At 52.3% G+C, this 27,273-nt stretch overlaps 3 protein-coding genes across 8 annotated transcripts; 1 reads left to right on the top strand and 2 right to left on the bottom strand.

Annotated features, from left to right (window-relative positions):
• Nucleotides 1-997: 997 nt before the first annotated feature.
• On the bottom strand, nt 998-24,458 carry DBNDD2 (dysbindin domain containing 2). Of its 5 annotated transcripts, none has more exons than XM_037499390.2 (4): nt 24,420-24,458; nt 3,471-3,617; nt 3,160-3,297; nt 998-2,205 (listed from the first exon to the last, which is right to left on the bottom strand). In XM_037499390.2, exons 2-4 carry the CDS (start codon nt 3,607-3,609, stop codon nt 2,003-2,005), a joined length of 480 nt encoding a protein of 159 aa, XP_037355287.1. In that variant the 5' UTR covers nt 3,610-3,617; nt 24,420-24,458; the 3' UTR covers nt 998-2,002. The 5 variants fall into 5 exon arrangements, with proteins under 5 accessions (XP_037355287.1, XP_054553846.1, XP_037355292.1 ...); XM_054697871.1 differs by lacking the exon at nt 24,420-24,458 and adding an exon at nt 19,496-19,503; XM_037499395.2 differs by lacking the exon at nt 24,420-24,458 and adding an exon at nt 16,110-16,482.
• SYS1 (SYS1 golgi trafficking protein) lies at nt 3,579-26,708 on the bottom strand. 2 transcript variants are annotated; one of them, XM_037499422.2, is made up of 4 exons: nt 26,505-26,708; nt 26,054-26,291; nt 24,420-24,487; nt 3,579-3,617 (listed from the first exon to the last, which is right to left on the bottom strand). In XM_037499422.2, the coding sequence occupies exons 2-4, from the start codon at nt 26,213-26,215 to the stop codon at nt 3,611-3,613; spliced, it is 237 nt and encodes a 78-aa protein (XP_037355319.1). In that variant the 5' UTR covers nt 26,216-26,291; nt 26,505-26,708; the 3' UTR covers nt 3,579-3,610. The 2 variants fall into 2 exon arrangements, with proteins under 2 accessions (XP_037355319.1, XP_037355313.1); XM_037499416.2 differs by lacking the exon at nt 3,579-3,617 and adding an exon at nt 20,444-23,235 and having other exon boundaries at nt 26,505-26,699.
• On the top strand, nt 16,019-19,414 carry TP53TG5 (TP53 target 5). The gene is made up of 5 exons (XM_037499382.2): nt 16,019-16,203; nt 16,448-16,522; nt 16,681-16,811; nt 18,138-18,660; nt 19,340-19,414. The coding sequence occupies exons 1-4, from the start codon at nt 16,156-16,158 to the stop codon at nt 18,637-18,639; spliced, it is 756 nt and encodes a 251-aa protein (XP_037355279.1). The 5' UTR covers nt 16,019-16,155; the 3' UTR covers nt 18,640-18,660; nt 19,340-19,414.
• Nucleotides 26,709-27,273: the final 565 nt, after the last annotated feature.

Raw genomic sequence — 27,273 nt, 5'->3', positions numbered from 1 at the left:
AGATCTCCCGAAATAGGCTATTAACTCCTTCCTGCCACTAGTCCTAGCTGCAATTTTGCCTGTGGGCCTGCACTAGACTCTAAACTCCATCAGAGCAGGGACTGTGTCTCTTTGGCACTACTATATCCCCAAGGCCAGGCTCAGTGTCTTCCATGCTGAACACGGACATATTGTATTTAACAACGAACGCCATTTGTTGTTTATACAAGTTATGCTCATGCAAGTTAAGTTAACCACTGCCACTGTCCTCTGGGCCACGATTATCTCTTGCGTGGATTATTGTGTTATGTCTGTCTTGAGCTGCCCTTCCCTCCTCCAGTATATTCTTTATACTGTGGCCAGAATTACCTTTTGAGCAAGCAAATTCAACCACTGTCATCCTTTACTCCCAATAAAGTTCAAATCCCTTAATGTGGCATCTAAAATGTAAATTGCTAGTTTCCCACCCAAAGTTCACTGTTTTCTTGTTCTTTAGTAACAAAACCATGATTTTATCGAGATGGCCCTGTGCCCTGCCCAAGGAAAATCCCGGCCTCCCCAGTAGCCAGGTGCTGCTGAGCCGAGTGACAGGTGGTACAGAAATCAGATGCGCTGGAAATCCAGTGACTTGAAAGGGTGACTGCCTTTCCCAAGGCCAGAATTTCCTTTCTTCTAGAAAACTGTGTCCTGTGTCTATGCAACGTCTCTAAATGAAATGTTTCTCATGTCAGCAAGTTCTAGTCAATAGGGGAAGTAGATGCTACTGGTTAGAACTTCCAAAAATGCCCCTTGAGCTGGGAAGAGACAGTGGGCTGGACCTTTTTTGCTAGTCCCCAATTTCTTCTGTTTTGTGTGGGTTCCAAGGACACCACAGCTGCAAGTCGCCTTAGACATGAAATACCAACAAGGACCCGAACCACATGCCTGGGTTGGCTGAGCAAACAGAGCCAAGAAGGACCCGGATGCCCAGTAGCAATGGAGTGGCCACACAGCCCTGTACTTTGGACTTCTTTTATATGAGGAAATAGATTTATAGCTTAAGTCACTGATGTTTTATTAGCAGTAAAACAGAAGCTGGACACAGACTTCAAAGCATTTCATGACTTAAACTCTGTCAGTCTTACCTACCCTTCATCCTCCTCCGATGCAGCCAAGCTGAATGTTTTCAGCTTCTCAGGGTTAAGTTCTTTCCACTTAAAGTCTTCCCAAATTGCTTTTTCTGCCTAGATTCCAGCCCCCACCTGACTCCTACTCATCCTTCAGATCTCAGCTTAAAAATCAAAAACCAAATGTTAATCAATGACACAAGCTCGGTTAAGACGCCCTTATTTTCCCACACCACGCTAGTTCCTTGTCATGTTAGTTATTACACCGTGAGCTGTGGTGTTTACTTGATTTCCTCCTCCAAGAAGGCAGGGATAAGGCCTGTCTTATTCAAAACTGTATTCCAAATCCCCAGCACTGATCGAGGAAAGGCCTGGTGGGGATACATATGGTGGTGGTTAGAGAGCTAAGGAAATACAGTGGGTTTGGTATCTTTGCAAGGTGAAAAATGAAGTGGCATGGTCAGCTTATTATTACTTGTTTATTATTTATGCCATGCCCTGTTCCAAAGAGGATAATAGGAAGCAGGATGGCTGGGATGCCATCTCACTGGGAACGCTAAGGGGCTCTCGTCCACTTAGACACATGGGCTTAGGAGACTACCGGAAGGCTGTGGAGCCTTTGGGGAGGCAGGAGAGCCAAGAAGGCAGCGCCATCGTGTCTTGCCTCGTCTGCCAGCTCCTCACGGCCAGCCCTACCTTAGGAGTGAACTGGTGGGCAGTGGACGGTTGCGGCAGAGAAAGGTTAGCAGGAAAGCAGGAGAGGGTTATTCCCAATGAGGTTCACCGGCCGCCACCAACTGCTCCCTCTGGCGTGTCCCGCAAGTCAAGAGTCTGATTTTCTCTGAAGGGCTCTGGCTGGGACTAGGCTCTCACGCGGAGAGAAGTCAGCTCCATCAGTCTGTGGGAGGGGCCCACTGCTAGCTGCAGGCTCCGGGCTCTGCCCCTCCATCACCTCCATCCTCCTCATCAGACTGTGCCAAGGGCGTGTCTGCTCCACCGTCACTGGGATTTGGGCTGTGCAGGTCAGTGGAGGAGTCAGAGGATGCAGAGGAGGAACGGGACGTGGTCCTGTCTGGAGCGGGCATTGACAGGCTCAGCTCCTCTGGATGGTCGTCCATCCCTGCCCAGAGAGAAAAGCGGGTTAGGGCCACAAATAGGGCTTCTGAGGAACCTTAGAGATGTCCATCCAGGAGAGACTGGAGCCCGAAGAGGGCAAGGGCTATCCAAGCCACTGAGCCAGCCCAGCAGAGATCCAGCGCCCTGAGCCCCATCAGCTCCTTCCATTCACTACACCACATCTGGGCTCTCGAGTCAGGTCAATCAACCCAAGGGTTCAAGTTCTACCTACGTCACTGTCACCTGCTTGCTACTGAGTAGCTTCGGGCAGATCTCTTTCCCTCTCCAGCACTCTGCTGCCCCTCTGTTGAAAAGGGACACTAAGCTCCAGAAGGATTTTGAGGATGAAAGTTAAGAATGTATCTGAAATATCTGGCACATAGTAGGCTACCAATAAACAGTAGCGGTTTTGTAAGAGGATCTTATAAGTTAGAGGGTTTTGGAGTCAGCCAGTCAGTGTTTGAACCTGCCTTTCCACTCTTTGGCTATGTGACGCTTCTTCTAATTGCCTTCCTTCTAAAACGTGGATAACACCACCTGCCTAAGTCCATTGTAAGGACTGAGATGATATATGTAGAGTTCTTCTAGCACAGGACGAAGAGACCTAATCAAGGGCCCAAGAAATATTTCTGGTATCCTTAAGATGACCCAAAAATGCTAAGTTGTCTAATGAAAATATTTACATTTTTACATTATTTTAATTACATTAATTTCACTGAGATGAAGTAACAAAGACTAAGGAGGTTCTGATAGTCCTACACTTTTAGACTGGGGATCTGTAACCCAGTTCCCCTCAGGGTCAACTTCCTAAAATCAGCAGAGACAGCTCTTTCTTTGGCAGAAACGCCCACTTCCAGCCCCGGAGTGTCCGCTTCTCCTGTCCGGTCTTGCGGTCTCACTCGGAGCTGACATCCGTCTCTGGCTAACTGGTGCTCAGGTTCTACGCAGAGGGGCATACCCGATGTCTGGGGGGTCGGTGGAGGATCTTCGCAAGGCAGGAACACATCTGCTCCGTCCTGATCCCCAAGGTCAATAAATTCCACTTGCTCCAGTGTGTCCACATTCACTTCCATGGATGAGATACTACCTATGGGGGCTGCAGATTCAAGAAGGGGGCAAGTCAGGGGAGGCCCATGGGGTGGCTGGACATACCTCAGGTCTGGACATAAAAGGGGAAGAAAACAAGAGGAAGGAGCCCCCAAGACTCGGGACCTACAAGATTTCGTCCCCACCCTACCCCAGCCCCTCTCCCTGGGACTTAGCACTTACGTCTCTGTGATTCGAGATGCAGGTGGGACAGGGGGAAGACAAATTCTGCGTCTGGTTGCAAAATGTCCTCAAAGAACTTCTGCCGCTCCCGAAGGCGGAGCTGCTGGCGCTCCAGGGCTGCCCGGGGGTTAGGGTCCATGTCAGCTCCTGGAGGTGGAAGAGCAAGCACAGCTATGAAGTTGAGAGGGAACACGCTGGGGGCCTGGGGAGCCCCCTGCAGCCTGCACCCCAGCAAGGTCGTCTCTGGTTCCAGCCTGGACACCCCTGGAATTGGTTACCACCTTCCCCTTCCCGGGAACAAAGTCCATGACCACAAACTTCAAGGCTCATGCAGGGGGGGTGGACCCCTAGCTCTACAAAGGAGATGCCAGTTCCAGGCACGGCAAAAAGAGGCTCCTCAGTATGCAGGGAACACAGCCAATGGCCGGCTGTCAGGCCCCGCTCGGAGGGCCGGAGGGCCAGGGCCGGTCCAAATAGCGGAGTCCCTTTTTCTATTTAACAGGCACAGCACCCCATGAAGGTAGGGAAGAGGGGAGCACAGACGCCACCTCCCCAACCCCACCAATCCCAGCTCTCAAGTCACAGACCCAGCTCTCAGCCGTGGCTCTGTCCCGAAGGAAATCCCCTTCCCCGCCCGGTCACCCCATCTGAAAATGGCATCGCTGTCCCACTTGCCTCAAGCCGGAGCGGGGCCTGCAGAGGTGCCCCGCACCCCGGAGCTCCAGCCCGCGCGGGAGCTATTCTGGGGACCACCCTCTCCCCCGTGAACTCCCACAGCGCTCTGTTTGTGCTCCTCGCCTCCGACTGTCTCCCTCCCCTGGCTCCCCGCTCCTCAGCGAGTGGCCACTGGAAGGGCGGGTCCTGGGTCGGTTCGGCCCAGGCCTCCGGACTCCGGGGCTGAGAGCTTTCCAGAACCCCAGCGCGGGCCAGGCCGGTGCATTCATTCCCGGCGCGCAACTTCCTTCCTGGCGCGCCCCGCGAGCCCATCTCCCGCGGGCGCGCCCCCGGGCCGGCCTCCCGCCTCGAGGATCCCGCGGGCCGAGACCCCGGCTCCGCTCCACGGGGCGGGCCGGCCTGGGGGACCCCAACCGCGCCCGCGCGGCCGCGGGGGGCCGAGCAGGAGGGAGGCGCTGCCGCGGGCTGCTGGGAAAGACTGTCCGCGCTGCCGCCGGGTCACCGGCTAAAAATAAAAACACGCCGGGCCCTCGCGCAGCGGGCGGAGGAGGGGGAGAAGCAGGAGGGGAGCTGCCCGCGCCCGGCGCTCCGGGCGCCCCTTCTTTCTCCCCTCCCCGGGCCCCTCCATCTCGCCGGGTTGGAGGGGCGCCCCCGGGCCGCGGGAGCGCGGGCTGGAGAGGTGCGGGGAGCTGTCTGTGCGCCCGGGGGTGCCGGGGCGGGCGGCCAGGAGATGGGGGGCCGGAGGCTGCCGGGGCGGCGGGGGCTGGCGAACCCGAGCGCGCCTCCCGGCCTCCGCCCCACCCGCTCCCGACTCCGCGCGAGCGAAAGAATTCCCTAAAAAAGGCCACGCCGCGTCGGCTGGGGAAGGGGGAGGGGGCGCCCCCCACGGCCGTCCCCCGGGCGCTCCCGGCCCCTCCCCGGCCCCTCCCGCGCACCTGCGCCCCCGCCGGCGCCCTCACCTGCGGCGCCCCGCGCCCCCGCCGCCTCGGCGCGCCCGCGCGGGACTCGGGGCGGGGGCGTGGGAGCCGGCCGGGCGGGGCCGCGCCGCGGGTGTCCCCCGGGACCGACGGGCCCCGGCGCCGCGAGACGGCGGCGGGAGGCGGAAGTGGGGGAGGGGCGCCCGCGGCCCCCGCGCCCCCCGCGCCCCGCCGCGCCCCGCGGCCGCCCGGAGCCCCTCCGCGCGCTCAGCTCGCACTTCCAGCGCGGGCAAAAAGTTCCCGGCGCGCATCCTGCCCCTCGCGCCCGCCGCCGCCCGCTCCCCGCCCGCCCGCGCGCCCCGCTCCGAGCGCTCCCTGCACTTGCCGCGCCCCGCCCGCCGCTGCAGAGCCGCGCGGGGACACACGCGGGCTCCGGGCCCTCGCGCACTTGCTGCGCGCCCACTCCGGGGAGCGCCGGAGCTCCGAGCCCACGCCCCGACTCCCGGGCACCCGCGGCCGCTCGCCGGGCGCACGTCTCCGGGAGGCGCGCTCGGGGGAGAGGCGGGGGCCCCGCCGGCGGGGAGGGCTCCGACCCGGTGCCACCCTCCGGGCAGGTGCCCCGCGGCGGAGGCCCCGACCCTGGAGCTCACCCGGCGGCAGCCCCTGGCTCCTGGCTCCGGGTCTGGGCAGAGCCGACGCCCAGTCTCGCCGCGATCTGGGCGGGGTGGGTGCTGCGACGGGGCGGGTCAGGGCGGAGGGGTGGGCCGCTGCCCCGCGCTCCCGACGCCGGCGGAGCGCCAAGCGCTCCGGGGCTCTGAGGGGGCGCCGCACGCCCCGGCCCGCGGCGGGTGGAGAGGGGGCGCAGAAACGGCGGGCGAAGAGGGGAAAGGCCTGCCCCCCGCGCGGAGCTTCTGGCTCAGACCAGCGGCAGAAGTGCCCAGGCTGGGAGCTCCGGGACCAAGACTCGCCGCCGGTTCTCTTCCTCCTCCCTCTTCTACCCTGTGCTGCTGGCTCCGGGGCTGCGTGGGTCTGTCGGGGATGCTCCCGGGGTCGCTCGACCCTTCATTCAACAAACGTCTGAGAACAAATCAGGAGCTGGGACTCATCCACACAGCCTCCCTGTTCTCTGCCACAGTTAAATACACCTCCATTTCCCGTGACTATTCGTGCTAAATGTCCTCCCAATCCACCGCTCCTGCACGGTTCCACCACCACATCGCCCTGGGCCCCTGCAGAAGCTTTCACCTGGGTTCTCTATACGCACCTCCGGCATCTCAGTTCCCCACAGAGCAGTCAGTCATCATTTCACATCACAAGTCTGATGTGTCATCGCTGTTTAAATCCCTCCATTGTTAGAATCAAATCTGAGCGCTGATACCTGAGCCTTGAAGAAATTAGTTCAACAAGCCGAGCAAAGGGGGGAAGGGCGTGTGCAAAGGGATCGAGGTGTGGAAGGTCATGCCACACTCAGGTTTCCCTGTCAGGGCGCCAGGATTCTGTACAAGTACCCAAAGCACTGCCTCTTCTGTTGTTACTGGCATCTCAAAACAACCCTGCGAGATCAACACAGCAAGCTGCTCTCTCACTATTTTACAAGCGAGCAAGCTAGTTTGTGGGAGGCCCCAAGTGCAGCAGTTAAGAGCACAGGCATTGTAGTCAGATTCTCTTGGGTTGTAAACCCAGCTCTGCATCAATCCAGCGGAAGTGTAAAACACTTAACTTCTCTGATCCTTGACTTCCTTGCCTACTAAATAGGATTAATTTAACTTAATCAATCCCTATCTGTTATAATTCATATAAGATGCTTAGTGCAGGATGTGGGCACTCTGGAGATGCTCAATAAACATTAGCTGTTTTGATTACAGTGGGTTCTGAGAAGGGGAGGAAACTGCTTTCTTGTACAAATTTCTGAAATTATAGGAAGTATGCCCTAATATTTAACACTTCTACAGAGCTGATTTTGTACCGGTCACATTTATAAGTGTTTTTGCATATGTTAACTCTTTTAGCCCTCTTAACAATCCCATAGGGTAAGTACTATTATTATTCTCATTTTGCAGATACAGAAACGGGGACAGAAAGGTAAGGGACTTATCCAAGACCACACAGCTAGTAAGTGATGGAGCTGGAATAGGAACCCCGATAGGCTGCCTCCAGAGACTGTGTCAGCCTGTTCCCTTCTCATCCTGTTGCAGTTTTCAAATTTCAAGAAATGTTTTGGTCAGTCTGATTCTTATTCCCCATTAATGGATGAAGCAGATACTCAGCCCCATTTCCTAGCATACAAGAATGAGGTCAAGTCAGGAGCACAGTGGCTGAGAGCTCAGCCCCCAAAGTTACTCCCCGGCTTTCAGGCTCATCCCTGGGAACAGGACTCCATGGGCTATTTTGAGCTGTCCCCAAGACAGTGAAATATCACAAACCTCTGTCCCTTCTCCTTGTCAGATATTTTTTACATTAAGGGGAAAGAGAAGGGGGGGAAAAGCACCCAAGCTAGGAATAATTCAGGGAGCTAAACTAGAAGGGTATCAGGTAAGAGAAAGACCCAGAGCGCAGATCCAGGAATTTTTAAAAGGAAGGGTGAAAAAGAAGACAACTTAGACTCTGGCTTCCATCTCAGATGTAGAAAGTGAGAGGAACACAATTACCACATGATTAATAATTTAAGAAATTTTAGGTAATCTATAAAATTATAAATTTTGTTGAACCCGGGGGAGAGATAAGGTTGCTGAGCAACAACAACAAAAAAAAACCCTGCGTTCCACAGACAGGGGCCTCCAAGAACAAATAAGATGCAGCCCCTGGCACACTTGTGAAGTGGAAGATGAGTCTCCATACAAGCAGGTAATGAGTTCAGTACAGGTTTTATTGTAAAGGCCCACTGTGGCTAGCAAGAGAATACAGAATCTGTGGAATCATTGGTTAAAAGTGTGTAATTCAGTGGCATTAAATAAAAAGGAAAAAAAAGAATTACAGAAAATTTCTCACCCAAGAAGTTATATGACCTGAAGTTATATGATTAGAAGACAACAGAGTGACATCTTTAAAATGCTGAAAGAAAAAGCTATCAACCTGCAATTCTACAGCCTGCAAAAATATCTTTCAAACAGGAAGGAGCTATAAACATTCTCTTCCAGAGAACAAAAATAAAAAATTCATTACCAGTAGATCAGCACTATAATAAATAGTCAAGAGAGTTCAAGAGGCAGAAAGGATATGATACCCGGGTCAACAGAGAGAAACTAAGAGGTCCTGGAATGAATAGAATGGTAAATATAAGAGACTTTTTTGTTTTAATCATCTTAAAAGAAAATTGACCATCTGAAACAAAATAACAATAAATTGTGGGATAATCGTATCTAAAAAAGTAAAATGTATGACAATAACAATAGCAAAAGTGGTGGAATGGGGAAAAGGAAATACACTGTTTAAGGATCCTTATACTATATAAGAAATAATTATAATATGAAGATTGTGATTGAAGATACAAATGCAAAGGCAATCACTAAACATTTTTTTAAAAGAGGTATAAAAAAAGAGTTATAGTAATACGGTAATAGTGGAGATGAAATGGAATCATGAACACAGGTGGAGGTACCCTCCCTGGGGGTTGCAAAGTGCTGACTTTTTCACGTAGACCCTTGTTCAAGATTATCAATACAAGTGGCAGTTTTGAGGGATAAAATCATGTGTTTCTCAGAAAAAGGCAGGCCTGCTTCCTGCTTTTCGTAAGAGTCCCAGGCCTGTGTTCCTCAACTATAACACAGACCTCTGTGTGTGATCTGTGCCGCTGGACGCACTGTCCCCGTTGTCATTCTTAGGGTGAGAACCAACCACAACTATGCTGTTGTTTCTGTTATTTGGTGTGCTACAAGAAGGAATAAAAGATTTGGTCAGTAAGTCTTATTGTGTGCTTTTAGTTAAAACCCATGATGTTGAAGTTTCTCCCTAATCAAAACATAACTAAATTTAAAGTAAGGGGAAAAAAAGGAAAAATGGGGAAAAGGACAGATGGGAAAATAGAAAATGAATAACAGGATGGAAGCTTTTAATCCAATTGTATCAATACAGGCCAGAATTAAAAGTTAACAAAGGATCAATAAAAAGACAGAAATAAGTATACTGGAGATAAAGCAAGAGGCAATAGTATGCTGTCTATAAGAAACCCAATTAAACTATAAAGAAATAAATATGTTGAAAGTAACTGGATGGAGTAAGGTACACCATACAGACTAATCCAAGCAAGGTGGGGGTAATATTAGTATCAGATGAAGCAGACTTTAATAGAAGGATGATTACCAGGAATGAAGAGGGAGATTACATAATAATAAAGGTTTCAATTCACAAAGAAGACAACAATCATAAATGCTTATATACCTAATAACAAAGATTCAAAAACACATGAAGTAAAAAAAGAAATAGAAAAAATTTGTATTACACTTAAAAAATTCAACACTTCTCTCAACAATCAACAAGCAAGCAAACAACAAAAAGTAAGGATCTAGAAGGCCTGAATGCTATCAGTTAACATCTTCTGATTTACATTTTTGTATCACTTTACCCAACCGCAGCAGAATAAACATACTTTTCAATTGCACAGAAAACATTTGCCAAGCTACATCATATTCTGTGCCATAAAACAGACCACAACCAATTTAAAATCATTTAAATTATACAACATATTTTCAAGAATATAACAGAATAAAAGTACAATAACAGAAAGATATCTAGAAAACACCCCAATACTTAAAAATAAAAGTCAAGATTTCAAAACAACCCATGAGTCAGAGATGAGATCCAAAAAGAAAAATAGAAAAATCTTTTGCTTTGAATAAAATTGAACAGCAGCAGCCAGACACCAACACAGCCCCCAATGTCCCTTGCCTCCTGTTCTTTCCTGCCTTTGTGTGCTCCCCTCTCACACTGTGTCAAGTTTACTCTTTGTGGCCAATAGGATACAGTATCACATTCCACAAGTAGGATTAAAGAAAAGAAAAAGACCAGGGCTTCTATCTCTCTCTATGGCTTGGATCACTCACTCTGGGGCGGCAAGCTGTCCGGGAAGCAGGTCCTCAACAGACAGGCCCACCTGGCACCTCGCGAGGATTCCGTCCAACAGCCAGGGAAGAGCAGATGACGGCCTGCAACCCAAGCCTGAGAGGAGACACAGGTCCCCAGCCCCAGCTGAGCCTGCAGATGTCGCAGCCTTGAGCCCCCAAGGCTGGATCCTTCAGCTAGAGGGTCCCTGTATCCTGAGGCTCAAAACCTTCAACATGATAATAACTTCTGGTTTAAAACTGCTCCATTTGGAGATAACATGCTATTTAGCAATTAACAACAGAGATTTGGTACTGGGCAGAGTGCTGCTGTAAGAGTGCCTGCCATGCCGGGGTGGCATGAGATCTGACCTTGAGGAGAGTGCAGTGCAAGCCCCAGGTGCCTGGAAAGAGCTGGTGATAGAAGCCCTGGCCTTTGATGAGCCTGCCATCTCGTGCAGGAAAAGGAGGTAAATACTACTGGAAAAGGGGGCGTGGGGTGCAGAGGGATTCTTGTTATGTTAGGCACTAAGTCTAGCAGCCCTGTGGCTGGCAGTAAAGAAGAAAGCAGAAAATGTGCCTAATGAATAGGGTGATGGCACTGAGGGTATTTCCAAGTAAAGTGTTAAAGGCACCACCTGGCTTCTTGCTGAAGGAGGAGGAGATTGACGATGGCTGCGCTCCAGTGGAAGTGATGTCGCTTCCTGTGGGACTGTGGGCTGGTCTGGAGACATTTTTGGTTGTCAAAACTAGAGAGTTTGGGCCTCCCTGGTGGCGAGTTTGATCCCAGGCCGGCCTGGGAGCTACCCACATGGCGCAGCAGACCTCTCCTGTCTCACCCGCTGCTCCCCTCAGCAGTGGATTTCAGTCAGTCTGCCTGTTCTGCTCCCCGCTCTGTCTCTGGTGAATCCTCTCACCCCCACACCTCTGACCTATACCCCAATTCTTGTATGCATAAATAAATAAATCTTAATTAAAAAAAAACAAACACCGGAGAGGTTGCTACCAGTATCTAGTGAGTAGAGGCTGGGGGCTGCTAAACACCCTACAATACAGAGCCCCTCTCAGCACTACCCCTCCCCCCACAACAAAGAATTATCAGTTCTTTCTAACATGTCAATAGGATTGAGGTTGAGAAGCCCTGAACTAAAAGGAAGGACTTTGAAATATGAAGGAGCCAGGATTTCATGGTAAAAATTCTCAGTCTCTCCAAATGATGATAAAATTCAGGAATGATTGCCTCGCAAAGCTCACATTCAGGGCATTGCTGGGAAGACATGATGCAAACATGAAACTGAGAATGTGACTATAAAATATTCTGTTTCCACCTCAGAGAAGGCAAGGCCTCAGAGGCCCACTCAGTAAGACCGCCAGAAAATTACAGGTGTCTGGCTCAAACAATGGGGATTCTAGAAAGCGTAAGGGTGTAGCCTCTCAGCCATTGGAGCAGAAGCCTCAAAGAGAAGAGCTTATCTTTAGGAAGTTGTGGGCATGGCTTCTGTCTAACAGAGTGCCCTGAATAACATTCAGGGTGACTCACAAGTTCTTGAAAGGACTATGTGACCATAAACATCTTTGGCTTCGACTTACCGAGATAAAAAGTCTGAACTGAAGAGAGGATTTCTGGTTCTCAACAAGATGGAGCAGAGCCGCATTTCTCTCTGTCCATCCCACGGAGTATAGTTTTAAAAGCTGGGTATGTCCTGGGCCTCCCCGGTGGCGCAGCGGTTGAGCGCTGGGTTGCGCGAAGCTGCCCGCAGCCTCTGCAGCGCCGGTTTGATTCCCGGCTGCTCCCCGGCCACCAAAGGAGGGTCCCACATGGCATGCAGACCTCTCCTGCCGCCCGCTGCTCCCCTCAGCAGTGTACTTTGGTCCTTCTGCCTGCTCTGTTCCCCGCTCTGGCTCTGGTGAATTCTCTCACCCTCCCACGCTTCTGACTGTACCCAGTGCTTGTATAAATAAATAAATAAATCTTAAAAAAAAAAAGCTGGGTATGTCCTATAAAATAAATATAGGCAGCCCAGCTAGGAGCCCTAGTCCCCAGAGGATACAATGTGGGTCTCCTGGTTTCCATTTTTCTAGAGTCCCATAGAAACTTGCAACCATTTAGGAAATGCCAAACAGGCACAGATAGAAACCACCACCAGGAAAATCTGTTCTTTCGTGTCAAAGGACGGAAAGGACACCCAAGCAAGACATAAATCTTTGACAAGAAACGACCCACTCCAACAAAAGAGTAGAGGAAAAACTCATTCCCAGTCTCCACTGGTGTAGACAGAGGGGGAAATCAAGAGGGGAAAGCCTGGAGTTCAGTCTTTGGACTGTGGTAAAGAGGGGTGCCTCCAGGTGGTGACAGAGGAGGCCAAGTGAGGCGCCTGGGCTTCATCGCTACGCAGCGGTGACCCAGCACCTCTTTCTGTAATTTTCATGGTGTCATGGAGGACATGGAGCACCCTCGCTCTCTGCTCCCTCACCCTCTGCCTGCTCAGGCCTCCCCTCCTCACCTGCAGCTCCTGTCAGCTGGACTCTGACTCTGGTTGCTCTGAGGTCCTGGTGCCTGGCAGGCCGCGTCAGAGTCAGCTACACCTGCCACTCAGCCCCTGGGCACCCAGGAGTGCCCAGGCTTGTATGGTAATTCTGGTTTTTTGTTTGTTTGTTTGTTTTGTTTTTTAATGCTTTGAGGACCACCGTACTGTTTTTTACAGCGGCCACACCATTTTACATTTGAGAGTTCTACATACATTTTGGATCCCTGTGTCAGACATGCTTTACAAGTACTTTCTGCTAGACTGTGGCTTATCATTTCATTTTTAATGGTCCTTTAAAGAACAGATTCTTAATATGAAGTCCAATTTATCAGTGTTTTTATGGATTATATTGGTGCCAGGTCAAGCCATGAGCAGTCTGTGTCTTGCTGCCACTCTTGCCTCTTACTTTCTACTCCAGCAACACACAACTGTTTGCAATTCTCTTCCACACCTACATTTTTTAAATTCCCCCTGTTTTGAAAATGCCCTGCCCACCTCACACTCCTTTGCCTGGCCAGCCTCTCCTCCCCCTTCACTTCTCATCTCCACTTCAACAAAGGCCTCCCTGACTTCCTCAGCTGGTCCTCTGTGTTGTCAAAGATAATGCTATGTATTTCACCATTTTTTCAAAAACCACTTGGGCACCTATTATCTGCCAAGCACTATTCTAGGCTCTGAGAGGTTATCAATGAATAAAAGACAACAATCTTTGACTTTGAGGAGCGAGTCCACATGCCAGGGGTTCCTCGCCTTCCGGCTGTGTGTTTCTTGACAGCAAGCGTGTCTGCTGTCCTCCACCCCTGGCACACAGTGGGTCCCTGGTCCTGGGTGCCCAGGGGCTGAGTGGCAGGTATACGTGACTCTGATGCAGCCTATCAGGCGCCAGGACCTCAGAGCATCCAGAGTCAGAGTCCAGCTGACAGGAGCTGCAGCTGTGCTAGTGAGGAGGGGAGGCCTAAGCAGGCAGAGGGTGAGGGAGCGGAGAACAAGTGTCCTCCATATCTTTCTTCCAGAGTCACCGCCTCTGTTTCTTCCTTCTTCTGGACCACAGCAGCTGTCTATCCACCCCCCACCACCTTCACTAGAATAATAAAGGACATCTGTATACAAGAAGCTTCTCTGAGGGCCTCCCTGGTGGCACTAGGGGTTAAGACACAAACTATGAAGCTATCCGCAGCCTCTGCAGCACAAGTTTGATCCCAAGCCAGGGAGAAACCCACATGGTGCCAGCAGACCTCTCCTGACTAGCTCGCTGCTCCCCTCAGCAGTGTATGTCAGTCAATCTGCCTGTTCTGTTCCCCACTCTGTCTCTGGTGAATCCTCTCACCACCCCACACCTCTGGCGTGTCCCCAGTTCTTATATGCATACATAAATAAATCTTTAAAAAAAAAAAAAAGCAGCAGCAGCAGCAGCTTCTCTGAAATCCAGGCTTCGTCTGCAGCCCAAGGTTGGACTTCCAACTGGATCTACTCCAGGGCTTTAAGGAGTCCAACCACACCTAGGGCAGGCAGAGTTGAGCACGCCCTCTGAACACACACCTCTCTGCCCTAGAAGCGTGGAGGGATATGAAATGGTTTCCACACTGGGCTGGGCATCAGCTGGGCCCACTGAATGGGTGGTGCTGGAGAAGCTGTTGTTAACAAACTCTTCAGGTTAATCTGATGTGGCCAGCTGAGCACTAGGGCTTAGCGCAGCCTGTGTCCTTAAAGTCTGCCATGATCTGTGCCAGCCCTTCACCACATCTCCCTCTGCCCTTGCCTCCTCGCCCACCCTCTCCCCTTCCCTCACTTCCTTCAGGTCTCTGCCAACTCTCACCTTGTTGGTGACGATTTCCCCCCCGCCCACTTCTAGCAAAGCAAATACTCTACCTTGTCCTTCACGTCCCCTCTGCCCACACACTTACTTCCATCTGATCTGACAGCGGGAGGCTGGAACTGACTCATAAGCTTACAAAACCCTGTTACATTTTCAAAACTCTGTAGGCTGGGTGTTAAGCACAGCCATCATTAAAAATTAAATTACGTAAACTTAATTAAGTTAATGACATTAAGAACAAAGGTGAAAACGCTCAGACTCATCATTTCTAATTTTTTTAACTACCCTTCACTTATCTGTGTTTGTGTGTCTTTACACCTATAGAAATACAGTTGAGCTGTACACTGCATATATACTACCTAATGGTAACTACATAATATAGACTGTGTATACAGTGGTATGCAACTCTGCATTCAGTGATATCACATTGGTAGCTTGAAAAGCTACCAATAGGGGTATTTATACCACAGGGGTATGATAGGGGTATTTATACCACAGGACTAGGTAAATGAGATAAATCAGGCTTTGATATATTGTTATATTGATTGCGAAGACCAAGTTCAAATCCAGCCCACCAACTACTTTTGTAAATAAAGTTTTATTGGCACACAGCCATGCTCATGCCCATTCATTTGCATATTATCTTGGCTGCTTTCCCACAACAAAGGCAGAGTTTAAGTAGTTGCAACCAAAAGGCCTGCAAAGTTTAGCATATTTACTCTCTGGCCCTTTACAGAAGGAACATGAAGACCCCTGGGTTAGCCTTAAGAAAGTAAGGGAGGAAATGTTAATAATGCAGGTTAAATATAAACTTGTGTCCCTCTATAGCTGTTACATTGTAAATAGCAACACAAACAAAACTAAAAACATTCTTCCAGTATCTGACAACTGTGATCCAACAGAGTAAATAAGTCAATCATGTGGTTGATGAATGAGTGTACTTACAGCTTTGTTCTTTCACTTTCTCTTATTCTTTAGCACAAAGTCAACATTCATTTGGAACTACACTTGTTTGTCCACTACAGCCATAGGTTTGTTATGGGTATAAGAGTTAGTCGAAATTCAAGAAAAGAATACTCTGAGAATAAACTGGCTATCTGGAATTTATGAGAGTATTATAAATATTATTATTTTAGATTTCTAGCAGTAAAATTGATCATACTCACACATACACACACTTGGATTTGAGCACACACTCTTGCTTCTCCTCCACTAGACTGTCAGCTCCTCGAGGGCAAGAATTTTCTTTTATTCTAGTACTGCACCTGACGTGCCACAGGCACACAGGTCAACGCAGGGGTTGGGGCTCCTGGTCTCACAGGCCGACTTCAAGCCCTAGGTTTCCAGTGCCACCATTACCTAGCTATGTAAATAACTGAGTAAATTTTTAGCTTCTTTGAAGCATGGCTTTCTCGTTAGCCATACTAGATAACCCTCTCGCCTGGCAGGGAGGTGGTGTCAGTGCGGAGGGCTGTGGTTTCCCCACAGATGGGAGCTCCCCCCTCACCCTCCACCCGGCCACACACATATTCCCTGGAGACCCAGCCCTGCTGCTGTCACATATTTCAGTGATGTCACAGCTCCCCTCCCTGGGGGCTCCAGCACAGCCGTGCTGATGCCCAGCCTGACTGTTGGCTGAGTGGAGAAGGGCAGTGTGCAGGCAGTACCTGGTACCAGTCTTGCTCCAGCTGTCTCTGCGGCATCAGCCCCAGCATGAGTCCATCAGTAAAGAAGAGACCTGAGATTAGAGTGATTTCCAAGGTTGGGCTTCTGACTGGATCTGCTCTGGGGCCTTAAGGGGTCCAACCAGGGCAGGGGAGGGTGTGAGGGGAAGGACAAAGAGGGTGAGGGGAGCTAAGAACGGTCTCTCCTTTTCCACCCCAAACCAAGAAGACAAAACTCCCTGTCCAGGGTTGGTCAACCAAGCTCAGGTAAATGGAGAGGTTGAATGGCGGCGTGCTGGGAGCCTCCACCCGTGGTAATGCCCACTCTCTCTCTCTCTCAGAAGCAAGATAAGGAGTCACAGGACATTGTACAGAAGCCAGTCAGCACAGTAATTGAGCGGAACCGACTTAAAATGGTGAGATGCCTCCCCGAGGAGAGCCCCTGTGCTCCCAGATGCCTGGCTGAGTGGCCCCGGAGGAGTCACCAGGCCCAGCCCTGACATGAGCTGAGCTGGGCCAAAGTCAGGATGGGAAAGCTGAAGCTTCTCTTTTTCTGTTTTCCTGACCCTGGCAGGTGATAAAAAACTTGTCGCTCCTGAAAGTACTCAAGAGTTCAAACCCCCGGATCCAAGAAATGCACACCCTGGCCAAAAGGTGTTGGGAGTCACTGATCAGAGTCCCAAGGACCCCCCGGATCTCCTCCAGGTGAGCTTGGCCCTCCCGTGGCTCCCACCGTGGACCCAGTCGCTATCCTTACAGGAGCAGGCATTGTGCTAAGGAATTTAGAAGTGCCTAACTTTCACAAAGGCGCTGTGGGAAAGGCACACGTGAGCCCGTCTTCCTGGAGGAAAGCTGAGGCTCACGAGGTAACGTGACTGAGCCGGGACGTAGCAGGGTCAGGGTGCAAAGCCAGTTCCTCTCCAGAGCAGAGCTGTGGGCAGTGCCAAGGTCATAATTGGCCAGTTAGGGGAGTACCTGCTCCTTGTTTTCTCCCCTCCCCTCTCAAGGCAACACTCCTGAGAGTCCCCTGCAGACTCCCCATCCTGCTGAGGCTGTTTCACCTGCTAACTACTTCACTGGCTTCACCCTGTTTAGTTTATTCCTCACAATAATCCCATGAGGTAGACTGCATTATCCCGGTTTTACACAAGAGGAAACTAAGTTTCTGAGAAGTTAAGTTTCTTGCTCCAAACCACACAGACAGAAGAGGCAGAACTTGACCCTCCGTCTGTCTGTCTCTTGAGGGCCGGGTGCTCTCCACCCCACTCCTACTCTGCAGGGCTGTTGTGCAGCGCCAGGCCTGACACCGAGCGGGCACTCAGTCTACAGGAGCCATCACTAGTGTTGTCACCTGGAGCCTGGGGCCTCCCCACTACATCACACGCTCAGCTAGGACAGCGCTGCCACTTTGCAGGGGGCACAGTCCAAGGCAGACACCTTTTGGGGAGCCCATCCAGCACTCAGTGCCTCCTGTGCCTCTCTGGACCCATCTCCCTGAGTTGGCCTTTTAGACACAGTGAGTTAGCACCAAAAAGAAGCATCAGGATCATCTAGTCCACATTTCTCCGACCTTTTTAAAGCAGTGGAATCGCCAAATATCTGCCCCCAAGCCCCAATTGTGTGGTTGGGGTGAAGGTCTCTCCTGGGGGACAGGGCATTTGAGATAATGAAACAGAATCCTAAGATTTCTTGGGACACAATTTGAAAAATAGAACAGAACCCCCATCCACTGAAACCAGAGAGGCAGATCCCTCACCTAGTGACCTAGTGACACAGGCCTCTATCTCCAGGTGTCCTAACCACTAGCCATGGCCTTTTCCCAGCCTCTCGCGCCCCCAGCCTCTCGCGCCCCCTCTGCCAATACTTGTCACAGACTCTCCCACCAGGCACAATCACACCAGGGGCAGAGAGGTTTCTTTCCAGGCCACCTCTGGCTCTCTCCCCGCAGCTGGCTACACAGCACGTGTCTGGGCAAGAGCAGAGGACCAGGGCTTAGTCCTGCTCTGCTGACTGCTGTCCTCTCCCTGCCAGGACTGAGGTCCACAAGAACGTGAAACAAAATAATGCAGTGCTCCAAGGAGCCATGTGCCCCAAGAAGAAACTGAGGTTCAAAGGGGAGACTGAGGAGCCTGAGGGATCAAAGCCCAAGGAGAAATGGGGGAAGAGGAATAAGACAAAGGAGTCGCCTGCTGTAGAGCCACAGAAAGAAGAGCAGGTGGAACTTGAGGTCCCAAGGACATCACGGGATCGTGATCTGATCACTAGCCCTGGAGCCCAGGGTAGGAGACCACCGCTTAGGGACCCCCGAGTCGTCTTCCTGAAGATCCACCGGCACAGAACCCCCAAGTGGGACCCGAAGCAGCCAGAAGAGGCTGGCCAGTGGATCTGGTTTGAAGGGCTGCCCACACGTGTCCGCCTCCCGGGGCCCAAGGTGATGTGCAGATCGTCCACGCGGCGCTGGGTCAAGCGCTGCTGTACCCGCTTCTGCTCTGCATCGCTGGAGCTGCCTATGTGCCACCCCTACAGGGTGTGACATGGCCACTGCCAGGCCAGGGTGAGACACAGCCCCACCCCCATGCAGAGGTGGCCCCAGAGTCAGAGGGCTCCTGATTGAGCCTCCAGGGCTGGCAGTGCTGGGAGGCCCCAACTTCCTGCCCAGAAAGGGAAGCCCAGAGAAGAGAAGCCCCTGACCAGGGCCACACAGCAGGTAGCTGTGGCCAGGTGGGGGGCTTCTGGGATCCTCCTCTGAGGTGGGGTGTGAGGTGTGGGTTGTGAGGGGGCCACCCCACTGCCTGGAGGCCTCAGCAGGGCCCATAACTGCTGTGACTCAGACCCTCACACAGGTCTGAGTAAGCGAGTTTAGGGATTTCCAAATGTGGGGGAGGAGAAGTGGCTAGTGAGGCGCTGCCCCGCCCTCTGAGAACAAATCAACTCTCCATGTCTTATTTATTTAAGCCCCAGATAAGATTATTCTGAGCAAACAATGGGGAGAAGGAGCGTGCGGAACAAAAGGCAGAAGCTATCCCAGCCCCTCCAAGAGAAAACTGAGGTCCCGAGAGAGGGAGGGAGTGGAGGGCCTGGGGCGCCGGGGAAAGCGGGGTTCCCCTGCAACACCCAGCTCCCGGCAGCCGACCCCCGCCCCGCCGCGCCTCGGCGCTTCCCGAGCCCGGCCCGGGCGGCAGCGCCCCCTGCGGGCGGCCCGGGCGCCTGACTAACCCGCGGTCTCCGCGCAGGTGCGCGACCCGGGCGCCCGCCGAGCCGCGAGGAGGGGCAGCGACCGCGATCAACGGAGCCCCAGGGGGGTGGGAAATACGCGGGTCTACAAATAAAATCTCCCGCGTGACACTGACGACTGTGCCGCAGGCGCTGCCTGTTTGTCTGGGGCTGACCCGGTGACGGCAGGCGGCGCTCGGCGGGGTGAGGCGGGCGGGAGTGTGACTCCAGGCTCCCCCCGCCCCGGCCTCGAGGCCGGCGAGACCCGGGACGGGACGCCAGGGGCCGCGCCCTTCCCCTGCGGGCCGGCCCCCGGGCGGGGAACTCCGTGAAGTCACAGAGAAGGGATTTGCCGGGGGCTGCCCCTTGTCTCACAATGGCCTGCCAACCTAGGGGTCAGGAGAGGGGCCGAGATGGGGAGTGGCCCGCCTGGGCTCACACTGCTAGGAAGAGGGGGACAAGAAAGCTCATCTAGGTCCCCACTGGCCCCCAATCCATTTGCAGAAGGGGGAAAGGCACAAGGGAGCGTTCAGCTCTCAAGGCCCTGCCTGGAGCCCGGATGGCTGCGTTGGGGTCAATAAATGGGTGTCATGTGGGTCTAGAAATGTGCCCACCTGCCTCATCCCACTCCCGAGAGCACTGAGTCAGGTGGGGGTTGGTGCTGCTTCTCTACTGCTCCCCTGTGGCAAGCCGCGCTCACCCTACAACCCAAGCTGGGGAGGTCGGAGGTCACCCTCTGTAGGCGGGAGTCATGGGCTGGGGGAGAAAAACTTCAGGACCAAGACCGTAGCTCTTCCGGGGGAGCCAGGAGGGTGATGGAGAAAATTGGAAGAGACGAGAAGGATGGATAGGGGTCCCCCCCCACCCAAACCCAAGGGCACTGTGGATCCTTCTGTGACAGGACAACCATGGCGCAGGTGTGGGAAAAAAATGGAACTTGTTTCCCTGGGGGCCGTATGGACAGCTGAGGGGTGGGGGGCTGAGGCATGACTTCTCTTCTGGGTACTGCTGGGCCCTGTAAGGTAAGGCAGCCAGGAGTCTCGGCTGTGTTTCTCCGATGCCTGTGGGCATCCTGGAACTTTGCTTCCCCTCTGTGCACCCCTCATCCCCCCTCCCCCAACTTCCTGACCAACCCACTACCCTAGTAAACCTCCATTTGTAGCTTTTCCCACCCAGTCTGCACTCATCCCATCCATTTCCAGAGTTGTGTCTATTTTGGTTTCCTTTCTGGACATCACCAATTCCATGAACATTTGAAAGAACCTTCTACTCCATATTTCCTCTCAAGCACCTACCACTCTGTCATCCTCTAAGTGAACTGCAGCCCTGCCCAGTCGGCAGCCATGGTTAGGGCAACACGCTCCCAACCAAGAAACCAAAACCAGTGGGAGATGGGGGTGGGGATGAGGGGCTGCACTAGTCTTCCTGGGAGGCCCAAGAGGGGGCCAGAAAGGCCTGGGCTGGGTGAACTTGTCAATTTCCACCCCACTGGATGCTAGAACTGGGCCCAGGCTGCCCACCAGGAAAGCCAGCCAGCAGATAGGAGCCTGCGGGCCTGGGCTGGGAGCAGTGGCCAGGGCGCCACTGTGGAGCAAGGTTAGCCTGCGTTCCGGAGGAAACCCTAGCAGTTCATTCCTTCCGGCTTCATCTCTACTGCGCTGGCACTTGGGCCTATAGCAACCTGCTTCCCACAGTCCCACAGTCTGGGTCTCTCCACTACTGCCCTTCCTTTGTTTAACCAAGCCAAGGCCCCTCTTCTAGATCTTTACTTGGGCAGTTAACTAAGGGAAAAATTAACTTCGAGTGTTTGAATCAGAGTGACTCTTGAGTCACATGACCTCTAAAAAAAGCCCGGTTCATCTATTTAGAAAATGAGGATACTAAGCTCCATTTCAGATGCTTTGAGCAAATGAGGCTTGATGTTGGTGAAGTCTACATCATCCACAGGCCCATAAGGGTGAAGAAATGCTTGGCCTTTTCCCTGCCACCTCCCTGGCCCCGCACGTTAATGAAATCTCAAGGCAAGGCATGGCGCTGGCGCTGTCTCTGTTATAAGCAGCTGCCAAGTTGCCCACTTTCAGGAACTAGCAGCACTTTCAAAAGCCCATCTGAGGTTCACATTCACAACCTTTTGCTGAAACGGTATCCAGATTCCTGAGAATATCTCCCCCCACCCCCATCTGGCTCATTTACCACTCAAAGGTGATTAGAACACGAAAAGATGAGGCTTTGAGGCAAACAGGACAAGCTTCCTGTCAGCGATGTGATGTTAGAGAAGGCAGTTCACCCCTAGCGCTCAGTTTCTCTGCCTGCAAAGTGAGGGAAGTGACGGCGCCTAGCTCATCGGACTAAGTGGCCACTGACAGCACACTCGGGCGGGCTCCAGAGAAACAGCAAAGGTTTCAATGCCAAAGTGGGTCTAGGCCAGTGTGTTTCTCCGAGCAATTCAGAAACCACAGGTATGAAAGAAAAACTGGGTGACAGGGGTCCATCCAAGGCCTAGCAGAGGGGGCTGCGGGTAGAGGGAGTGGGACAAAGGAGTCCCCTGCACTCAGTATTTTAACCAAAAGAAGAAGAATCTGGGATCCAGGAATGGAGGTGTCCTAATAATTCTTGACAGCTCCCTTGTCTGGCTATGTGGCGGTCTCAGTCCCAGCCATGGCATTAAAAAGTAAGTACAGGCAAAATTGTGGAAAATACTGTATTTATATACCTGGGAAGGACAGCTGCAAGCCCCTCACAGAAAACACCCCACTCCAAAGAAAATTCTTAGCAGCAAATTCCTATCTCCCACGGCACTATCAACACAGCTCAAGCTGCGAGGTCAGGCACCCACCATTCCCTTCCCACTGGAGAATTCCAAATAAGGCAGGAACAAGGAACTACTGCCTGAGTTCCGGTGAGAGCCGGGCTGTCTGGTCATTCCTCGAGAACAGGCAGTGACCCAACTGTGAGGATAAGACAGGACGCGATGGATGCTGGGATTATTCTCTGGGTCCTTCTTTGCTATGTTGAAAGCTGGCAGCAGGGCGGGGCCCAGCAGAGAGAACTGAGAGTCAGTCACGGATTCATGGGTCTGGACGAGTGGAGCAGTGGAGCAGGGCGCGGGCCCTCCCGTGCACTTCCCTTGTTCCTGATGCCTCCACCTGCTGCCGCTCCCTGGCAGCAGCTAATACTGTGCACCTACATCTCTTTCTGTGGCTGTGGATCCGGAAACCGTTTCTCCAAACAGAATAGCCGTGGTTCGGCAACATGACAAAGGTCAGAGCTGTCCCAGGGAGGCAAGATAGAAGACTAGAAGAGCAGTTTGCTCCAATCATAGATCCTTGATTTTTTTCTTTTTTAAAATAACAGGCTGGTGACAGGTATGATGGCTCAAGAGTGACATGGTTCCAACTCTGTCATTCCCCTGAAAGAGGTCCCCTCGCTGACCTCCCAGATACCAAGGCTTCGGCAGTCAGAGGCCATCCTTGCAGCTGTGATCTGCTTGCTACCTGCCTTCTCCACCAGGCCTCACTCACTCTCCCTCACCAACAGAGACTTCACATTTGCAGGGTTCCTCTCAGACCTGGGCCCAACCTCATCTGGAGGTTCTGAGCAGCCCAATGTGTTGGTGGTGGTGGTGCGGGGGGCGAGTGGGCCAAGTACCCAGCAGGGTATCCAAAGGGCCCCATTCTAGACATTGGATTTAGGGGCCGAGTTGAGGGGGATCTCCTTGAGCTCCGTCCGCATGCACAGGTACTCCCCGATGACAGCCATGAGCGCAATGCACACAGCTTGCACTAGCCACCAGGTCAGCGCCGAGGGGAACCGGGAGCTGTAGAACCAGCAGCCCAGGAGGTGAAAGAAATGGACAGTGACAGTGAAATCCAGACACTGCTTCCCCCGCCGGATGAAATACAGCAAGCCCAGGGCACTGTGGGGAGAGGACAGCAGTGAGTTGTCACTGGGTTGTCCCGGCCTTAGAGTACGTTATTTGGGAGTGGGGGCGATTACACAGGCAGCAGAGTGTACAAAAGCAAGTGAGAGAAATGTAAAGGGTTACAAAATTAGATGCCTACAGGACCCTAGCAGCTAATGAGGAGTGAATCAGGCTAGGGAGAACTAATACAGAAAGTACTGACGATAAATGTCAATGGTCGCAGGGAATCCTCGGGATTGGTGAGGACTGTGGCACCCTGAAGCATACAAGTTCCTTCTAGAGTGGGAACAACAGCTGCTTGCAACTGGGCAAATCGCCATGCTAGAAGGTTGGCTTAGAGTCAATTCATCTTCCCATTTTTTCTAGAGAAGCCAGAAATCTGGATTTATTTTTATATAAAATATCCTGATTTTCAACTAACTGAAAAAATATTTTAAAATACCATGTGTGGGCTGACATCAGTGTGAGCCAAAAAGAACCTATATAGGAGCCAAATTAGGTCAAAACCCAGCAGTTTTCAACCTTGAGTATACGGTTAGAAATGATAACATGGAAGACACTGTTCTAGGTATGTCCCATGAATTAACTCATTGACTCTGTACCAGTATGAGGTGGGTCATATCATTGGCTTCACTTTACTGATGAGGAAACGAGCTAAGACAGATTAACTTGTCCACAGTCACTAGACTTGAGGTAAAGGTGAGATTCAAAGACAAGTGAGTCTGCCTCCTGAGCCTGAGATCTTCATCACCAGGATAAAGCGCCTCTCAGGAGACAGGCAGTGGTCATGAGTGATCTTAGATGTCACCCAGCCATACCTCTCCATGTGCTGATGGGGAGCCCAAGGCCCTGAGAGGAGGAGAAATGTGGAGCACAGACCAAGACTAGAACCCAGTTCTCCTGACTTCCAATCCAATTCCTCACTTCATTCCACTTCAGGGAAGCGATCTGAGAATGGAAGATGTCCACAGGCCGCATGCACAGTGACGTAAGAGGTAGGCAAGTCACAACAGCGATGGACGATGCCCTATGATGGCGCCAGTCCCAGAACTAGCCTCTGCCACCCACTTGCATACACCAGTCCCCTGAACAAGCAGCAGTCTATCACACTCCAAATTTAGAAAGTTAGTTCCATTGCAAGACCCCAAAAGCTAGAGAGCAAAACTGGTGATACTCACCAGGTGAGGGCGTTAAGGACGAAGGACATCATGGAGAGCCGGCCTGGAGGAGTGGAAAAACCCAGGATCTGAAGGAGAATCACAAGGGAAAAATGCCAGAGAAGTGTCTTGGCAGAGCCACTGGTCCCAGGATCCCTGCAGGCCTCCAAGGAACAAGCATTCTTCCCATGGCAGAGACAATTCCGCCCACCCCTCCCCTTCATCTGTATGGCAACCGATTTCCAACAAGGTGTTTTTGCAGACATCCATCATGGTATCTTATTTGACCCGTCCCAGCAGCTGGGAAAGGGTAATTATCTCATCTTACAAAGGAGAAATAAAAGCTCAAGAAGAACATGCCCAAAGTGATATAGCGTCTAAATAGCTAAGGGTAAGATCTGAAACAGTTCAGCAAAATTGAGAGTCCAGGGCCAGGCACTGATTTTTGTAAATAAAGTCATTCAAACAATGCCACCCTATTCCCTTAGTACTGTCTAGGGCTGCTTGGGTAAAACAAAGTCAGACTTGATCAGTTGTGATTTTTAATAAAGTCTTTACGATCTTGCTGTTTAGGAAAAAGCTTGCCAAACTGTGGTCTAGAATTCAGGTTGTGTGCATAAGATGGCTCTTTGACAAACATCCAGGATTCCCACATGCCCTTTCCAGGAGGACAGAGGCTCCTAAGAGTTACGACTAGACACCTGGTGGGTGTACAACCTTTTGACAAAAAAGTGCTGAATACCAAACACCTGCACAATACTCTCAGTTCACAAAGGCCTCCAACATCCATTATCTCATAACACTCTCCCAACAACCTTGCAAAGTTATTATTGTTACTCTTAGCTCTTTTTAGATCATAAATTGCCCATGGGTTATACAAAATAAGTAGCAGGACGAGGATTCCGTCCTTGGTCTCCTGGCTCCAAGAACAGTGTTCATGATCCTATAACATATCTCAGGTCTCCATTATGCTTTATAAAGCACTTTAGTATTTTAGGCCCTCTGACATAACATCTTGCAGAGGATTATTCTACCCAGGTTCCAGCAAAAGAACCAGGCTCAGAAAGGTGAAGCCACTTGCCTCAAGTCCCACAGCTAGTGTGCTTGGGCCTAGACTGGACACTAAGTCTTTCTAAATCCAAAGTACAGGCTCTTTGCAGTCCACGACCTCTACACTACTGGTCTCGTTATTTTGCAGACAGGAAAACTGAAGTTCAAAGAGGTGACAACACTCGCCCCAGGTCACCAAGTAGTAAATGGAACTTAAAGGGAAGCCAAAGTCCAGGCAGTTTCCATCTAACCCCTGGGAATGTTCTTTTATCTCTCCTCTTTCACAATCTGGCACCTGAGAATCTGGGGCTCAGCAGAGAACTCACTTCCTCAGAGTGTCAGGAGATGTACCAGGATGCCCGGAATGCACGCCCGTTTGTTGGAACAGGTCCTGTCCATTGTAGGAATCGACCTCTCTTACGGTCACTTCATTGTATGGACGGGGCACCCGAGATTCGGAGAAGTAAGATTCCCTTTCCAAGGGCCACAAATCAGAAAAGGTGGTCCAGCGGGTCTAGAGCCCACCAGGGTCGGGTCACAAACTCTCTCCATCCCTGGGGACAGGTGAGGCCGAGACTCCGCCGGCGCCGGCACGGGGCCCCTACCTGGTCGTCGAACATCTGGTCCAGCGAAGGGCTGCTGCGAACCAGCGCGTCCACCAGCGCCAGCCACAAGCCCAGCGAGCCGTAGTAGACGGTCTGCATGAGGACGATCTGCGACAGGATCAGTAACGGGTCCCACACGTAGCTGCGGAACTGGCCCGCCATGCCGGCCCGCGGGGTCCCGCCGTGCCCGGACCCGAGTCAGCGCCGCCGAGCCATGGACCTCGGACGTTCACCGCACCTGCGAGGACACACGCCGGGCCTCAGCCAGCCGGCCGTCACCATGGCAACGCCGACCCGCCGGGGGGACAGACAGGCGGGAGGGGGGCGCGCCCGTCCTAGGAACTGGAGGGGCAGCGAGGTGGCCAGATCTCCCCCCGGAGCGAAGAGGAATCCCGCCCAGCCCGGAGGCCCGGCTCCCGCCCGCAGTTAAGCTCCGCTGGGGTTCACTCACCGTTGGCCGACTCGAGGGGCCAAGCGTCGAGGCGCGGCCCAGCCTCACCGGGTGGCCCCCCCAAACAACACTGACAGACGGAACCATGGAGGAGAGGCCCTGGCGGCCTAGAGAGGCAGCTCCCGCGACAGCCGCTGCCGCAGCGACTGCGTAGGAAAGAAGCGTTTCCGGGGACGGCGACGAAGAGGCGGGGCTGGTGATGCGCAGGCGTACTGGCCGCAGTCTCCTGAGAGCCACCTAACGCGAGGCGAGGGCACCGGGGAGTGACGTGCGCACATGCGCAGAGGGAAGAATGAAGGCGACCGGAAGTGAGGCGAGAGAGCCGTAGAGCATGACTGCCCTCTAGAGGGGAGTCTTGAGGAACACGAGGACGGCTGGGGAAGTGAGCGGGAGGCCGAGGACCAGGGAAAGGTGTTTGGGATTTAACGAGATGATGAACGTTGACTCTGTTTTCAGTCTAGTTTCCTCATGTCTATTTTTTTTTAGTTAAACTCTGGAGTAATTTAATATGAACCTTCCAGGGCCTCCCTGGTGGCGCTGGGTGTAAAGATGCAACCTATGAAGCAAGTCGCAGCCACTGCAGCACGGGTTCGAGCCCCAGCCAAGGAGCTACCCACATGGCGCAGCAGACCTCTCCTGGCTCGCCCGCTGCTCCCCTCAGCAGTGTACTTTGGTCAATCTGCCTATTCCGTTCCCCACTCTGTCTCTGGTGAATCCTCTCGCCCCACCCACCTCTGGCCTGTACCCCAGTTCTTGTTTGCATGAATAA

This window comes from Talpa occidentalis, unplaced genomic scaffold (genome assembly GCF_014898055.3).
Source record: "Talpa occidentalis isolate TD23 unplaced genomic scaffold, MPIMG_talOcc4v2.1 talOcc4.10, whole genome shotgun sequence".
Classification (NCBI taxonomy): Eukaryota; Metazoa; Chordata; class Mammalia; order Eulipotyphla; family Talpidae; genus Talpa; species Talpa occidentalis.
The sequence above is the reverse complement of the archived record's forward strand: the minus strand, read 5'-3'. Positions and strand labels throughout refer to the sequence as shown.